General features: G+C 42.6%; 1 protein-coding gene across 1 annotated transcript in view; it reads right to left on the reverse strand.

Annotated features, from left to right (window-relative positions):
* LOC141110491 (sialic acid-binding Ig-like lectin 13) overlaps window positions 1–18,397 on the reverse strand; it is an 82,237-nt gene that overhangs the window by 11,809 nt on the left and 52,031 nt on the right. The window contains exons 4-7 of the mRNA XM_073601860.1: window positions 15,716–16,012; window positions 13,762–14,076; window positions 2,013–2,300; window positions 1,104–1,206 (exon numbers count right to left, since the gene is read on the reverse strand). Coding sequence (XP_073457961.1) covers window positions 1,104–1,206; window positions 2,013–2,300; window positions 13,762–14,076; window positions 15,716–16,012 — 1,003 coding nt within the window. The remainder of the gene's footprint in view (window positions 1–1,103; window positions 1,207–2,012; window positions 2,301–13,761; window positions 14,077–15,715; window positions 16,013–18,397) is intronic.

Here is an 18,397-nt window from a genome sequence, read left to right on the forward strand (position 1 = left end):
CAGGCCATCTGTTTACATCTGACTGTCCATAGAGCAGAGTGGGCTGTGTTTGTGTCCACTCTACAAAGACCAGCCATCTGCCAGTTCAGCGGGGATCAGCGGACAGATTTCCCCCTGAACAGAAGAACTCCAACGGAGCCCACCACGTGTGGAAGGGACCTTAAATAGAGCATAGTGGGATTTATCAATTAGCCACAGCAAGACTATGCTAAACAGGAAAGATTGAGACAGATTTACTGTAAAGCTGGCCATACACAGAGTGAATGTTGGCTGGATCCTGTTGGACCAGACATAATTCGAACCATAGATGGCCCGATCAGCTACCTCTAACTCAACATCCTTCAATCTGAACATTGAAGGAGCCAGGATGAAAATTGGTGGCTGAACAGCAGCTGAAACAAATGAGATGGAAAGGCTGTCAACATATGATAAGGAATATTAATCAGAAAGAGAAATCTTACAGCGTATGACCATTTTAAGACCCCGTTCACACTTGGGATTTGAGCCATTTAACCACTGAAGATTAATGCCTTGTACACACGATTGGACTTCTCTTCGGAAAAAGATATGACGGCTTTTCCGACGGGATTCCGCTCAAGCTTGCCTTGCATACACACGGTCATGCAAAAGTTTGCTGAACTTACGACCGTCAAGAACGCGGTGACAGACAACACTACGCCGAGCCGGGAAAAAGAAGTTCAATGTTTCCAAGCATGCGTAGGAATTTTGCGCATTGGAATTGCCACAGACGAGCGCATTTTTGGATAGGAATTTTTCCCGACCGAAAAATTGAGAACATGCTCTCAATCTTTTGCTGGCTGGAATTCGGCCAGCAAAAGTCCGATGGAGCATACACACGGTCGCATTTTCCGACGAAAAGCTCTCATCAGTCTTTTGCAGGCCGAAATTCCTATCGTGTGTAGGCAGCATTACAGAGGATACATGTAAATGGGTGCGGGGGGAGGGGAGAGGGGAAGCCCCGTTGAAAGCAATGCAGTTGCATAGACATGGCTAAATAAAAATCAGCTTGATTTGTGTCTGTGATTCTAACTTGCTTGATAAATGTACACCATTGGATGATGGCAACTGTAAAAAAGACTTACTTTCCGTAGAAAATGATTAATAAAATTCCAGTCACTATCAATACAGCTGCAAAGCATCCACCATATATCGCAGCAGATGGAAATGCTTTAGACGTTAACTGAGCTGAGAAGAAAAAAACATAAAGTTATGACCATAAGAAATTCATGTAAATCTGACATTTAATAGGAATGGCCAAAAGACATGCAAAGAACATGATGAGATTTATTAAAGGAGCAGAGCGTATAAATTAGGGTAAAGCTGTGTTTAGATCAATAAACCAACCATGCCCTGTTTCCTTTTTATGTCCCTCACATATGATTGGGTTTTTTATTTTACATTATTTAGGAATGGGCTGTATCAAATACATCATGAGGAAGTCATTTCCATCAGAAAGAACAAAAGGGTTATCAAATGGACATCTACATAATAAAATCAATGGACAAAAGGGAAAAAAATTGCCCACTGACATGTACACATCACATGGTAATTTACACGTACAGAGAAACCGATGAATATATGTATAAGATTGGAATTGCAAATGTTGTGATGTCACGCAGATTTTCTAAATTGGAATTAGGAGGCATACATTTGAGGAAGTTCCCCAGAGTATAAGAAAAATGGGGGGGGGGGATTAGGGAAGGGAAAGGAAAGTCTTCACGGTCTGCAGATCGAGTGGGGGGGCAGCTCAACCCATGAGTAACAGGAATCAAAGACAGAGGAGAAGAAAGGGTCAGTAAAAAATAATTCATTATTTAATTAAATAAATAAATAAATAAATAAAGAGGGGGGAAAAGAGGGTAAGGGGGTGATGATTAGATATTTAATGTGAACATCACATTACTTTATTTACTAACATTCACTCTTTAAAGTGAATAGCCTATGTTACTTTAATAACTCAACCACACAGCATGAGTTTGTGAGATCCTTACCTGTTTTATTGAATAGCTCCAGAACAAGCTCTCCATGTGAATTGGAAACCACACACTGTATATTTTGACTCTCTTCTACATTGACTGGAAGGGCCATGGTGCTGTTGGTAGCTGAATTAGATGTCTTAGTAAAAATACTGACTTTGGCATTCGTGTGGTTTGAGCTGTTATAAAACATCCCATTGTGTTTCCACTTTAGATTCGGTTTAGGAAATGATTGACTTAGACATGTGCATTCAAGGCGATTTTCAACTGTAAGACAACTCGCTTTAATGATTCTGGGCCTATCTGTAAGAAATGGGAAAATGTGTAAAAGAAAAAAAAAATAATATTGAGCAAAGTGCAATCAGATATGACTAGTGCGATCTTGCCCCTGCTGAGATTTCTTATTGGTTGATGAGGCCACCAGTCCTTCTAAGAGATCAGTAGGGATGCTTGGAAGGAAGGTTTGGATTTACTGACAATATCAGTTGCTTATATCTCCGGATCTGCAGATCATTTAGAGATGTAGTTTCTGAGAAAGGCAAGCTCTGCTTAATGGCATGACTAGCTGGGAATTAGGATCTGCCCAGGAAACAGCCAGCCATAAAGTGCTTCATGACTGCATTGACCCATCCCCGTGCACTGCCACATGGGTGTTCTAGCAAAGCCATGGGTCACATTGCATATGGCTTTGTATGAGCTCATGTATAGCAAAAATTTGCCAAATGCAGTGAAGTGCAGAAGCCCTTCCAGCTCCAGGCACATCCCCAGCTCAGAAGTGTCACATGACATAGCTAAGGGAATGCCTCAGAGGACTTCCCCTCACTCTTGCTGGTCTGCATTTGAGGTCTGGTGAGTTTTTGAATGGAGGGAGGGGGTAGGTCTTTGCTTAAGGAGGGGGGGATCTTTGTTAAGTGAGGGAAGTGAGGGGGGAGTTTTGATGGGTGAGAAACATAAAAGAGTGACAAGAAAAAGAAAAAAATGTATTTTTTGTTCTATTGACTTTCATGAGGGGGGGTTTTGGTGGTAGGGTGCAAGGGTTGCTGACAGGGAGAATATTTATGGGGGTATGAGGGGTGATTTTTGCATGGAACAGGGTGGGAGGAAGAATTTTTGGAGGATGCTGAATTGGTAGTATGGGCGTTTTCTATATTTTGTTAGGATTGTCCCTATCATTATTATTCCAGTGTTTTATCATGTCACACTATATATTATATATGTTTTTGCTCTCTATGATAATCTATGCAATGTTCAGATACAGAAAGGTATTCATTTAAAGAGGTTGTAAACCCTCCCGGTTTTTCCCCTCAATGCATTCTATGCATTGAGGTGAAAAACCTATTGTAGTGCACCAGCCCGCCAGCCCCCCATTTTACTCACCTGAGCTTGTTCGTTCCCAGACGCGCACACCCTCTCTGGCCGGTGTCTTGGCTCTTGATTTGATAGATTGATAGCAGCGCAGCCATTGACTCCCACTGCTGTCAATAAAATCCAAAGACGTGGGCGCCGGGGGGAAGGGCGGTGCCGAGTCCTGCTGTCTGTGTCTATGGACGCAGCAGCAGGACACGGGAGTGCGCCCGCATGGGTGACCCGAAGGAGAGCGCTTCTCAGGCGGGTCACTCGATGCAGGGAGGAGCCAGGAGCGCCACAGAGGGACCCCAGAAGAGGGGGATCGGGACACTCTGTGCTTAACCAACTGCACAGTGGAGGTAAGTATGACATGTTTGTTATTTTAAAAGAAAAAACATGGAGCCTTTAGTGTCTCTTTAATTTCATGATTATTGCAAAAAATAATCTGCCTGGGGTCTTAAATATGCTAGGTACACCACTGCATCAGATCCCAATTACACTATGAACAGCAGTTATTCCCATATATGTTAGTGGTTTAGAAAAAATCTAGGTATTTCATTGCAATATAACCCTAAATAGGTGAAAAAGTAAATGTCAAAGATGTGAAGGCCCAGAAGAAAAAACTAAAAAATTGTGGGAATTTTTTTTTTTTTCAAAGCCATTTTTTTGGGGGGGGGGGGTTTCTGGAAAAAATGAAGAAAAAAAATAAGTGTGGAATATGTTCTTTTACAATAATAAGTAATATATCTGTGACATGGTATTCAAACTATATAACATGAAGACCTTAATGAAAGATTTCTGAGACTTTATGTAAAGTCTCTAATTACTGTTATTCTGAATACAAGCATGGAGCCTTTAGTGTCTCTTTAATTTCATGATTATTGCAAAAAATAATCTGTCTGGGGTCTTAAATATGCTAGGTACACCACTGCATCAGATCCCAATTACACTATGAAGAGCAGTTATTCCCATATATGTTAGTGGTTTAGAAAAAATCTAGGTATTTCATTGCAATATAACCCTAAATAGGTGAAAAAGTAAATGTCAAAGATGTGAAGGCCCAGAAGAAAAAACTAAAAAATTGTGGGAAATTTTTTTTTTTTTCAAAGCCATTTGTTTGGGGGGGGGGGGGGGGGGTTTCTGGAAAAAATGAAGAAAAAAAATAAGTGTGGAATATGTTCTTTTACAATAATAAGTAATATATCTGTGACATGGTATTCAAACTATATAACATGAAGACCTTAATGAAAGATTTCTGAGACTTTATGTAAAGTCTCTAATTACTGTTATTCTGAATACAAGCACATGCTGGAATACAGTTCAAGTAACACTGTAGTTCTAAAACAAGAGAAATATGCATTTCTGCTACTAGGAGGTATTGCAGGGGAAAGGCTCCAATTTACTTTGCTTGTGGGCTCCATCCTGCACCTCCTACAGTTGGGTGATGGTTGGAATTAGGGATGAGCCGAACACCCCCCGGTTCGGTTCGCACCAGAACCTGCGAACGGACCGAAAGTTCGCACGAACGTTAGAACCCCATTGACGTCTATGGGACTCGAACGTTTGAAATCAAAAGTGCTCATTTTAAAGGCTAATTTGCATGGTATTGTCCTAAAAAGGGTTTGGGAACCCGGGTTCTACCCCAGGGGACATGTATCAATGCAAAAAAAACTTTTAAAAACGGCCGTTTTTTCGGGAGCAGTGATTTTAATGATGCTTAAAGTAAAAAAAAAAAAAGTGAAATATTCCTTTAAATATCGTACCTGAGGGGTGTCTATAGTATGCCTGTAAAGTGACGCGTGTTTCCCGTGTTTAGAACAGTCCTTGCACCAAATGTCATTTTTAAAGGAAAAAATATCATTTAAAACTGCTTGCGGGTTTAATGTAATGTCAGTCCTGGCAATATGGATGAAAATCAGTGAGACAAACGGCATGGGTACCCCCCAGTCCATTACCAGGCCCTTTGGGTCTTGTATGGATATTAAGGGGAACCCCGCACCCAAATTAAAATAAGGAAAGGTGTGGGGCCACCAGGCCCTATATACTCTGAACAGCAGTATACAGGCGGTGCAAACAAGACAGGGACTGTAGGTTTGTTGTTAAGTAGAATCTCTTTGTAATTTTGAACGGGTACATTTTTAACGTGTTTAGCTCCAGCCAAAAAATCTTTTTTAAGCTTTTTGGAAAACATAGGGAAGGGTTATCACCCCTGTGACATTTGTTTTGCTGTCTTTCCTCCTCTTCAGAAGATTTCACCTCACTTTTTGTCCCAATGAAAAATGTTTTTTGAAAATGTGGGTTTTTTTGTGGAACAAGGATTGGAAAGCATCAGTGGAAAGGAGAAATGTTTTTCCCATATTAACTCTTACAGGAGAGAATTTCCCTTCCTAGGGGTAGATTTATTCTCACTTCCTGTTGTCTCCTTCCATTTGCAAGTAGGAGTCGTTTGTAAGTTAGTTGTTTGAAAGTAGGGTCCTGCCCTATATACTCAGCAGAAATTTGGGCCTTAGGTGTTGCTGTGGCCACAACACTGTAAGCCCTCACAGGGCCCTGCTGTGAAATATTAGATCAAGAATTGTAATTACATGCCCCTGTTGAACAGGAGCTGAAAAATTAGGCCTTAGGCACTGGTGCTGGTGCCACAACACTGCAACCCCTCACAGACACTCTAGTTGGAATGCAGGAACGAGACCTGCTGCAAAGTATTGCATCAAAAATTGTAATTACACGCCCCTGTTAAACAAGGGCTGAAAAATTGGGCCTTAGGCACTGGTGCTGGTGCCACAACACTGCAACCCCTCACAGACACTCTAGTTGGAATGCAGGAACGAGCCCTGCTGCAAAGTATTGCATCAAAAATTGTAATTACATGCCCCTGTTAAACAGGGGCAGAAAAAATGGGCCTTAGGCACTGGTGCTGGTGCCACAACACTGCAACCCCTCACAGACACTCTAGTTGGAACGCAGGAACGAGCCCTGCTGCAAAGTATTGCATCAAAAATTGTAATTACACGCCCCTGTTAAACAGAGGCAGAAAAAATGGGCCTTAGGCACTGGTGCTGGTGCCACAACACTGCAACCCCTCACAGACACTCTAGTTGGAATGCAGGAACGAGCCCTGCTGCAAAGTATTACATCAAAAATTGTAATTACACGCCCCTGTTAAACAGGGGCTGAAAAATTGTGCCTTAGGCACTGGTGGTGGCGCCCAGAACCAAAAATGTTCTTACAAGCTATCAGCGTGATGATTGAGGAGGAAGAGGATAATTACTCAGGGATAGTCACTCAGCATCAGCATAGGCAGTCTTTGAAGGGATCTGAGATTTCAAAAAAAATTATTCGGTTACATCAGCATCAGGTGCTTGGTAGCTGGTGGTGATCCAAGACCTTTTATCAAGGTCAGTCGATCGACCGAGTCAGTGGACAGACGCACCCTGTGATCGGTTACCACGCCTCCAGCAGCACTGAATGTGCGTTCCGAAAGAACGCTGGATGCAGGACAGGCCAGTAGCTCAATTGCATACTGTGCAAGCTCTGGCCAGTGATCCATCCTCAAGACCCAGTAACCCAGAGGATTTTTGGTGGGAAAGGTGTCCAAGTCTGATCTTGCCCCTAGGTATTCCTGCACCATGTAAAACAGACGCTGGCGATGGTTGCTGGAACCGATCATACCTTGGAGCTGCGGACCAAAAAATTGTCTGAACGCATCGGTCAGATGGCCACCTTCTCCACCGCTCCTTCTTTGACTGACCGAAGCCTCAGCAACACGTTGTCCAGAAACAGGAGTTTGTAACCTCCCAGTCTCTGGGAACGCGTTGCACAGACCTTTCTGCAAGGCCTCCCGAAGATGTTTCATCCTCTGCTCCCTCTGCGATGGCAAGATAAGGTCCGCAACCTTACCCTTGTAACGTGGATCAAGGAGGGTTGCCAGCCAGTATTGGTCCTTCTCCTTGATACCACGAATACGAGGATCCTTACGCAGGCTTTGCAGGATCAGGGAGGCCATGCAGCGTAGGTTTGCTGAGGCATTCGTTCCGGAGTCCTCTGGGTCACTAAGGACGACATGGTCCGCAGCCACCTCCTCCCAGCCACGTACAAGTCCATGTGTTTCTTGGGACTGATCCCTTAAAGACTGCTGCTGATGCTGAGTGCCAGGCTCCACCTCCATACTGACACAATCTTCCTCCTCCTCCTCCTCGTCCTCGTCCTCTTCCTGTGTGATCGGCGGGCACGCAGGAACACTGTCTGGATAAAGGGGGCCTTGAGAGCTAAGGAAGTCCTCCTCTTCCTGCCTCTGTTCTGCCTCAAGTGCCCTGTCCATTATTCCACGCAGCGTGTGCTCCAACAGGTGGACAAGGGGGACAGTGTCACTGATGCATGCACTGTCACTGCTCACCATCCTTGTGGCCTCCTCAAATGGTGACAGGACAGTGCATGCATCCCTGATCGTGGCCCACTGGCGTGGGGAAAAAAAACCAAGCTCCCCTGACCCTGTCCTGGTGCCATAGTCGCACAGGTACTCATTGATGGCCCTCTGCTGCGTGTGCAGCCGCTGCAGCATTGCCAACGTTGAGTTCCACCTGGTGGGCATGTCACAGATTAGGCGGTTCTTGGGCAGGTTAAACTCCTTTTGGAGGTCCGTCAGCCGAGCACTGGCATTATATGACCGGCGGAAATGCACACAGACTTTCCTGGCCTGCCTCAGGACATCCTGTAAGCCCGGGTACCTGCCCAAGAACCGCTGCACCACCAAGTTAAGGACGTGAGCCAAACAGGGCACATGGGTCATTTGTCCCTGTCGGAGGGCAGAGAGGAGGTTGGTGCCATTGTCGCAAACCACCATTCCTGCCTTAAGTTGGCGTGGCGTCAACCACCTCTGAACCTGCCCCTGCAGAGCTGACAGAACCTCTGCCCCAGTGTGGCTCCTGTCCCCCAAGCACACCAGCTCAAGCACCGCATGGCATCTTTTGGCCTGCGTACTTGCGTAGCCCCTTGAACGACTACGGAGCACCGCTGGTTCCGAGGAAGAGGCCATGGAGGAAGAAGAAGAGGAGGGGGTGGAGGAGAGAGGTGTGTCACAATCATTAGCATTTTGGAGGCGTGGTGGCGGAACAACCTCCAACACTACTGCACCTTGTCCTGCATCCTTCCCAGCTGCCAGCAGAGTCACCCAATGCGCCGTGAAACTTAGGTAACGTCCCTGTCCATGCCTGCTGGACCATGAGTCAGCGGTAATATGCACCTTACCGCTGACCGCCCTGTCCAGCGAGGCATGGACATTGCCTTCCACATGCCGGTAGAGAGCCGGAATCGCCTTCCGTGAGAAAGTGGCGTTTGGGTACCTGCCACTGAGGAACCGCACATTCCACAAACTCACGGAAGGGGGCAGAGTCTACCAACTGAAAAGGCAGCAGTTGAAGTGCTAGCAATTTTGCCAAGCTAGCATTCAACCGCTGGGCATGTGGATGGCTGGGAGCAAACTTCTTTCGGCGGTGCAGCAGCTGGGGCAGGGAAATTTGCCTGGTACAATCTGACGTCGGTGTACCAAAATCAGATTGCCCACAAGTACTTGGCTGTGACACACCTAATTCTACACCTTCATTCCTCTCAGTGCAGGTCTCAGAGAGGACTGAAGGTCTAGTGGGGTTGGAAATCTCAGCTGATGAGGAGCAAGGAGAGGTCCTCTTTGTTCTTTGGTGTGGGTCTTTTAGATACGCTTGCCAACGAACTGCATGGCAGGTCAACATATGTCTGGTCAAGCATGTGGTACCCAAGCGGGAGATGTTTTGGCCACGCGAGATACGCTTGAGACATATGTTGCAAATAGCAGCGGTGCGATCTGATGCACTCGTCTCAAAAAAGGCCCACACCAAAGAACTTTTTGAATAACGCGCAGAGACTGCAGCGCCCTGCACATGTGGAGCTTTGGGGTGTGATGCAGTCAATGTGCTGCCCTTAGGCTGGCCCCTGGAGGGCATCCTGCCTCGTTGGTGATGTGCCGCCTCCTCCTCCTCCTCCTCTCTCCTATCAGGCACCCACGTTGAGTCAGTGACCTCATCATCCCTCCCTCCTCATCACTGGAGCAAACCTGGCAGTAAAAAAAGTCAGTTTTGCCGCTCGGATATATAAGGTGCATGCACAGACGTGCGGGCGTGCCCCTGATGATGTCATTTCTGACGAAACGGCCGTAGGATTGACACGCTCGTACCGACGGCGCATGCGAGAAGTTTCGTTTTAAAGCTGTATTGGTTCCTTGCAAGGAAAAGTGTTTTTATGGATGCCAGTGAGGCGACTTTTAATAAACAAGAGATAAAACGTTCTACACCATTGGAGTTTTCTCTTTTCTTTTAAACACTTCCATATCGGTGAGAGCTCTCTTCCCTGATTGTACCGCTGTCTGGAAGCCTGTGGCGATCGTTTGTGGATCTACATCCATCATCCCAGCTAAAGTTCCAGCCGCTGTGGAGGGCAAACCCCAAGCTGTTAGCTCTATGCCTCTGATCAGAGGCTATCTGGTAAGCCTTCAATCTATACCAGGTGACGGGATTTCAACACGGTGACAGTCACGGATTTATTATTCATAGAAAGTCACATTTAATTGCTTTTTTGGACATTTGTTTTGACATAATTTTTGCATCTTTAGACTTTTTCTAAATGTGTGGATAAAAAACTGGGAATAGTCACGCATATATATCACTATAGTAAAGCATCCATGTTATTGTTCACGCATATATATCACTATAGTGAAGCATTCATGTTATTGTTTATTTTTATTTTTTTCTTTTACCACATATGAAAGTTGTTGGTGCTTTAATAGTAATATCAATTTTTGTTGTATTTTTGCATTTATATCCAGCGCTGTGCTTTTTGTTAATTGACAGGTGAGAGGGAAAATTTGTCTGAAAATTGAGTTTATCTTTTCTAACCATTGAATCATTTCTAATAATGTTCTCCACCATCACAGCATAATGTTTGCCTATAGTCTGCTCAATAAATTAATTTTTCTTTCCTCTCAGTAAAATGGTGAGACCTACATCAGTTTGAAAACATTTCCACAGTGCAATTCTGAAATTTGCAAATATTGTGAGAAGAAATATTATTTTTCCAAATGCTACAAAGATGGCAAAACACATCCCAGCATGCCAGAGGTGTCCTAAAGACATTAAAAAATATTTTATGAAATTACAGTAAATGATGAGGACCAAAATGAAAGTGGGAGGAGCTTTTCCCTCCAGAGTTCTCATTACAGAAACATTATTTCTGCTGCTTCTGGATCATCACAAAGTGTTTCTTCATCAGCAGCATCTTCATGTTACATAGTTACATGGTTAATCTGGTTGAAAAAAGACAAAAGTCCATCTAGTTCAACCAATGTAAGGAAGTATTGCAAACCACGGCCTCCCAAAAATACACAATCCCTTCATTTATACAGAAAGTGACACCTGAAAATCAAGAGAAAATTGATCAAGCTCTTGCAAGAGCAATATATGCTTCTGGATCAGCATTGTCAATAACTGAAAATACATATTGGCGGGAAGTTTTTAAATTATTATGAAGGAAAGGGGGGGGGGTTACCTGTTCTCATGTATAGGTGAAATGTTCTTAACATATACAGTCCTTGTTATTCCATTTGTAACAAAAAATAAAATTTTAACCACCTTAAGACCGGGCCTTTTCTTTAGATGTGGTGTTTACAAGTTAAAAACATTATTTTTTGCTAGAAAATTACTTAGAACCCCCAAACATTATACATTTTTTTTTCTAACATCCTAGAGAATAAAATGGTGGTCATTGCAATACATTCTGTCACACCGTATTTGCGCAGTGGTCTTACAAGCGCACTTTTTTTGGAAAAAATACACTTTTTTGAATTAAAAAATAAAACAGTAAAGTTAGCCCAATTTTTGTTTATATTGTGAAAGATAATGTTACGCCGAGTAAATTGGTACCCAACATGTCACGCTCGTGGACTGGCGACAAACTTTTACCCTTAAAAATCTCCATAGGCAACATTTAAAAAATTCTACCGGATGTATGTTTTGCATTACAGAGGAGGTCTAGGACTAGAATTATTGCTCTCACTCTACCAATCGCGGCGATACTTCACGTCTGTGGACTGAACACTGTTTTCATATGCGGGCGCTACTCACGTATGCGTTCGCTTCTGCACGCAAGCTCGGCAGGACGGGTCGCGTTTTTAAATTTTTTTTTTCTTATTTATTTTACCTTTTACTTTTTATTTTTACACTGTTTTAAAAAAAAAAAAATGTCACTTTTATTCCTGTTACAAGGAATGTAAACATCTCTTGTAATAGAAAAAGAGCATGACAGGACATCTTAAATGTGAGATCTGGGGTCAAAAAGACCTCAGATCTCATATTTACACTAAAATGCAATAAAAAAAATTTAAATAAAATTGTCATTTAAAAAAAAAAAACTAAATAAATTGTCCCTTTAAGAGCTATGGGCGGAAGTGACGTTTTGACATCGCTTCCGCCCTGCAGTGTCATGGAGACGGGTGGGGGCCATCTTCCCTTCACTCGTCTCCATGTCAGCCCAGGGGACAGATGTGATCGCCTCTGTCTCTGCCGCCAGCTCTGATAATTAGCGGAGGGTACCAGATCGCGACGGGAGGGGTTGGCATTCTCTCGCCTCCGATAAAAGTGATCTCGCGGTGAATCCGCTGCAGAGACCACTTTTATCTTGTGCCGGACCGCGGGCCAAACACGGGGATACCGGGGTTATGGCAGCTAGCTGCTGCCATAACAACGATATTCATCCCCAAAGTAGGGACGTACATCGGTGTGTGGCGGTCCGGAAGTGGTTAAAAAGCAAGTTTAGTTTATTTACTGAGTAAGCTGTACTTTTATTTCAAGCATACTACTTTTATATACACTGCTTTTCATCTTCCCAGTGTAACAAAATGACTTTCAATTTGTAAAACTACACACCCTGATTTTTTATTTTTTCTGAACATTATCATTTTTTTCTGGACAAGAACAGGGAAAAAAGTTTTTTCCTATGGCTTCAAAATTTTGGAAAATTTTACATCTCTAATTAAAGTTACCCGTACCTTTTCGATCTTCATTTTCTCACAAAATGCTGAATTTTGAATGTACATAAATTTGGTATTTATTCCCTTTTGCAATTGTATATTTTATATTTAGTCAGAATATGATAAGATAATGATTTTGGTATAATGATTTTTGACTGATCATCATTTGTAGCAGGTCTGCAGTCTCTGACCATCTCTTGTTATATGATTGCAGTCTCTGACTATCTCCTGTTATATGTTCGCAGTCTCTGACTATCTCCTGTTATATGTCCGCAGTCTCTGACTATCTCCTGTTACAAGTCTGCAGACTCTGACGGTTTTCTGTAGCATTAGATTCACTGAATATTAGAGTGACATTTTGGTGATTTCAAGGGTCTCACTTTAGGCCCCTATATCAAGTAAATTGCCCAACCCTGTTTAACCACTTGCTTAGCGGGCACTTAAACCCCCCTCCTATCCAGACCAATTTTCAGCTTTCAGTGCTGACGCACTTTGAATGACAATTGCGCGGTCATACAACACTGTACCCAAATGAAATTTTTATCATTTTTTCACCACAAATAGAGTCTTTCTTTTGGTGGTATTTGATCACCTCTGCGGTTTTTACTTTTTGTTAAAAAAATGTAAAAAACTGAATTTTTAAAAAAAAGAATTTTTTTTTTTTTTATATTTTGTTATAAAAAATTTAAAACGGGTAATTTTTCTCCTTCATTGATGTACGCTGATGAGGCGGCAGTGATGGGCACTGATAGGCGGCAGTGATGGGCACTGATGGGTGGCAGTGATGGGCAGCACTGGCAGGTGGCACTGATTGGCACTACAGGTGGGCATTGATAGGTGGTACTTGTGGGCATTGATAGGTGGCACTTGTGGGCACTGTTAGGTGGCACTGTGGGCACTGTTAGGTGGTACTTTTATTGGGCACTGATGAGGCAGATGTGCCTCTTCCACTTCGGGACCGATGTCCCTGACATGTGAGCCGGTGATCGGCTTTTTTTTCTACTCGCGCTGTCAGCGTGAGTAAAAAAAAAACCATTACCGATGTTTTGTTTGCATCATGTGATCAGCTGTCATTGGCTGACAGCTGATCACATGGTAAGGGGCTGGGACCGGCCCCTTACACGGATTGGTGATCAGCCGAGTCTCAGTGACTCGGTGATCACAGCGCGCCCGGCGCGCGCCCTGCAGGGCGTGCGCAGGGAGCGTGCACAGGGGAGGCCGTCATATGACGGCCTCCCGGGAATGCAGGTCTGCGCTGTGGCCATCATTCAGCCATAGCGCGGATGTCTACTGGTTAAGGAGATCATTAACAGAAACACATATAACATTATAAATGCAAGAAAAACATGTACATTTACTTACAAGTTATCTTAATGGTGACTGAAGTCTCCTTACTGCCATGAGGGTTTGTGGCTTGGCAAGTATAAATTCCTTCATCGGTGAGTGACAAATTGGTGAAAATTAGTTTTCCTGTATATGAGGAATTCAATGTTCCAGTGGATGATTTCCACACCAAGGAGGATTCTGGTGCACTGTCAGCAGAGCAGATTAGGGAGAGCTGTGACCCCTCTGGAGGGTAAATGGTATTATTGGCATCCATGGTGCAACCTCTACTAGAAGGTATGTTTGGCTCTTTGGTATTTATGGAACATTTGATCTCCGGTGCTCTTGGGGGATCTGTAACAACATTTTTAAAAGAACATGAGGAACCCAAAATGTTCTTTTTTTCTCTGTTTTTCTGCTACCAGAAATATAAGAGAGTTGGGCTCTCCCAACCCTCCATCACCACTATTTTTGTCAGTAAATACAAGGTGGACTTTGATTAGTCGAGATGTAGAGGAGAGGTGGATGACATCATAATTGTACCACAAACATAATTTTAGTATCATATTTTGGAATAAAATGTATAGTTTTTTTTTTTAATTAGCATTCATTATATTAAGAATAATAATTATATATATTTTTTTTTATAACGCTGATCAAAAATTGTTTATTTTGTTAGTTTTGTTTTTGTTTTTTTGTCTATGAATGGCATTTTTTTTCTGCAAGACAATATAATCAATAAAGCCTTGTTCGTGGTTAACTAAAATGATATATGTAAAAATGTGTTATCTTAGGTATTTTCAAAGTTATCGCTAAATAAACAGACTCATAGTAGAAATGTAAAAATTTTGAAGAAAAAAATAAAACAGTTTTCATAGTTTGCTACTAAATTTTGCAAACAAACAAATTTTTCTCCTTCATTGACGTGCTCTGATGAGGCTGCATTGATGGGCATTGATAGGCTGCACTTAATGGCATTGATAAGGTAGTACTGATAGGTGGCACTGATGAGGCAGCACTGATGGGCACTAAAGGGCACTAAGAGGTGGCACTGATGGGCACTGATCAGGAGGCACTGATGAGGCTACACAGATAGGTGGCACTGATGGACACTGATAGGTGGCACTGATGGGCACTGATAAATGGCACTGATGTTGAGCACTGATAGGCACTGATTGGCAGCACTGATAGGTGGCACTGATAGGTGGCACTGATAGGCGGCACTGATAGGCAGCAATGATAGAGGGCACTGATGATGAGGCACTAATGGGCACTGATTGGAAGCACTGATGGTCACTGATAGGTGGCACTATTGGGCACTGATAGGTGGCACTGGAGGGCAATGGTAGGTGGCAATGGAAAGCACTGGTTAGCAATACTGATGAGCACTAGTAGGTGGCACTGGTGGTCACTGTGTGGGACCAATGTTCCTTTACCAGAAGCTGGCAATCGGCTTTATTTCTTTCTCCTCATGCTGTCAGCATGAGGGGAAAAAAAAATGATTACCAGCTTCTGTTTACATCATGTGATCAGCTATCATTTGCTAACAGCTGATGATGTGGTAAAGGGCTGTGATCGGCCCTTTACTACGATCTGTGATCAGCCAAGTCCCAAGGACTCAGTGATCACAGAGCACGCTGCCCATGTACCACAGGGAGCGCACAGGCAGTGCCAGCACAGGAGATCATCCATGTACGCCCTCCTGGCAATGTAAGCCCATGCTGTAGCCGTCTTTCAGTTAAAGCACGGGCATCAAGTGGTTAAACATATAAAGAAGGAGACTCCTCTTGCTGTAGCCAGTACAATGATACCTGGCGGAATTGAGGACATTGGATGTTGTATAGAGAGGTCTCAGTACTAGAATGCCCTATAAATGACGATGTAGTACGTTTCTATGACTAAAACTTCAGTACTAGAAATCATATCCTGGTAAATCATACTGTACATTTCTAATACACATTTCAGGTAGTTTCAGGATGAGAAGAAGACTTACATTCCACTTTCATAGTAATTTGTTGTACAGTGGTCAATCCCCCTTTCAGCTCTACTGTGCATGACAATGTAGAGTTGTTCTGTTCCTTCCTCGCAGTGAAGGTGATTGTAGAGAAGTGGGTCTTTGTACCATTTTTATGTGTTTTAACCTGATTTTCCACTATTGTATTCTGGATATTTCCTGTCCAAGTGATTTTAGGTGTTATCCACCAACATGCTCCAGGAGATGTGCAGCTCAGGGTCACCTCCTCTCCATCAATCCAACTCTTTATGGGTGAGATCTCAGGTTTATTTAGGTCTGCAATGATAACACACAGAAAACTCCTTGAATTTTAACAATGATAAAATGAGAACACAGAGGGGGTCATTTACTAAAGGAAAATCCACTTTGCACTGCAAGTTCACTTGGAACTAAAATCGCTGTAGATCCGAGGGGAACACGCAAGGAAAATAAAAAAACAGCATTTTCGCTTGAACATGATTGGATGATAAAATCAGCAGAGCTTCCCCTCATTTCAGATCTACCCCTTAGATTTAGAGCGACTGCACTTCCAAGTGCACTTTCAGTGCAAAGTGGATTTGCCTTTTTCGTAAATAACCCACATAGTGTATTAGACAACATATTAAGCTGCAACTATAGTCACACATATGCTGCTATTTTGTATTTTCTTTACATGCTTGGTGATGAAGCCTAAAACTGTAATGGCGGCACATTAGAGAGTCTGACCGCTACTCACATACATGCAGAAGCCCAGGTCTCTCCAATGGTCCCATAACCATTTCTCCGCACACTGCTTCATTCAACAATAATCTTGCACCCTGAGCAACACAGTTGATTAAAGCAGCGTGTGAAGGGAGAAGGCGGGGGGGGGGGGGGGTCAGGCCAATGGAGACCCGGGCCACTGCTTGTATGTGAGAGTAGTACAAGACACAGGGACACCTGATATGAAATTGTAATGAAAGTATATGTCAAACAGAAAAAAACATTTCTGTATAGATATAAAAATAACATAAATACCTTTTTTGCCTTTTTTATAAGTGATCACATTCCCTCTGTTCTCAGCTGAATGAGAGCTGGGGGGGTGGCAGCAGTACACTGAACTTTCCAGTGAATGGCTGTGCGGGGGGGGGGGAGCAGGTTGAGTTCCCAGCAAAGCTAGAGAACTGACCACGCTGTGCTCATCTACTTAGTGTGGTCAGTTTTTAATAGGAAAGCAGAGAGACTAGCAGAGACAGCAGGGATTTCACACAAAGGAAGCAATACAAAGAGAACAGGATACTTTCCCATATATTCATTCGTTCATGGTACAACAGGCACATATCAGAAATATGAACTGTTGGGGTAGCGAATGCTTTAAGACTCTTGTCTGGTTCTTACTGCTATCCAGGTCTCTGTTTGAGAGATTTTGTCTCATGTTCTGTCCTGGAGACAGAATAATAGTGACATAATAGTGAATCCATTTTACTCTAATTGGTATTAAACCCAAAACCAAAAATGTAATATATTGTAGTAAGTTTAATTACATAGATCCTAGAACCAAATACAGTCATGAATAAAAACATCATAGGCAACATTTCAGCATGTTATACACAGTATATTGAAAGACGTAATATAGACACTGATTGTACAGTTACAGGAGAAAATACATTGTATACTGGATGGATATGTGCATCAATAGTTATTAACTCAACGCGTTTCTTGGCTTATAACCAATCATCAGGAGTCCGATGCAATTTAAGCTGCATTGAAACAATGAAACATGTATTAATGTGTGGACAGATGTATAGGGGAAAGATGCAAAAGAATTCAAGTTTGCAATCATACTCACAAACAGTGTCTTGGTCTGTGGTAACCTAAATCCTTTCTGCCTCAACCCGGGGGGGGACTTTATAGACCCAGACCAATGCTGCATTCTAGGATTTAGGTTACCACAGACCAAGACACTGTTCATGAGTACGATTGCAAACTTGAATTCTTTTGCATCTTTCCCCTATACATCTGTCCACATATTAATACATGTTTCATTGTTTGAATGCAGCTTAAATTGCATCGGACTCCTGATGATTGGTTATAAGCCAAGAAACGCGTTGAGTTAATAACTATTGATGCACATATCCATCCAGTATACAATGTATTTTCTCCTGTAACTGTACAATCAGTGTCTATATTACGCCTTTCAATATACTGTGTATAACATGCCGAAATGTTGCCTATGATGTTTTTCCTTGTCAAAAGAAGTTTATTGAGTATACAATATTATAAAGATACATAAAGTAAGTTTACAAGGATCTATAAAGTAAGCTCATTGTTTTACAGTAGGGTTTATATAGGTAAATATCATGAAATTTCAAATATTAAACATTGGGTTCATGTAAACCTAAATTAAAGATATATATCATTTCCTTAGTTACTTTTGTAGGTATTTAAATGATTTATACCTATTATACATATTGTTTAAAGGTATAGTGTATATAGGTCAAATAAATTCTGATAATGAGCTTTAATCGTAAGGTGGAGAAAAGGAAAGAGAAAGAAGAAAAAGGTAGAAAGGCAGAGGTATGGTCCACAAGGTTGTCCCGCTCGTCAGTTTATTATTCTTTTTAGTTCTCTTTGAAGCCTTAGAATGGGTGTCTCTGTAAGTCATTTAATCTGTCACCATGGCAACAGGACAGAGTCATTGAA

This window comes from Aquarana catesbeiana, linkage group LG10 (genome assembly GCF_042186555.1).
Source record: "Aquarana catesbeiana isolate 2022-GZ linkage group LG10, ASM4218655v1, whole genome shotgun sequence".
Taxonomy (NCBI): Eukaryota; Metazoa; Chordata; class Amphibia; order Anura; family Ranidae; genus Aquarana; species Aquarana catesbeiana.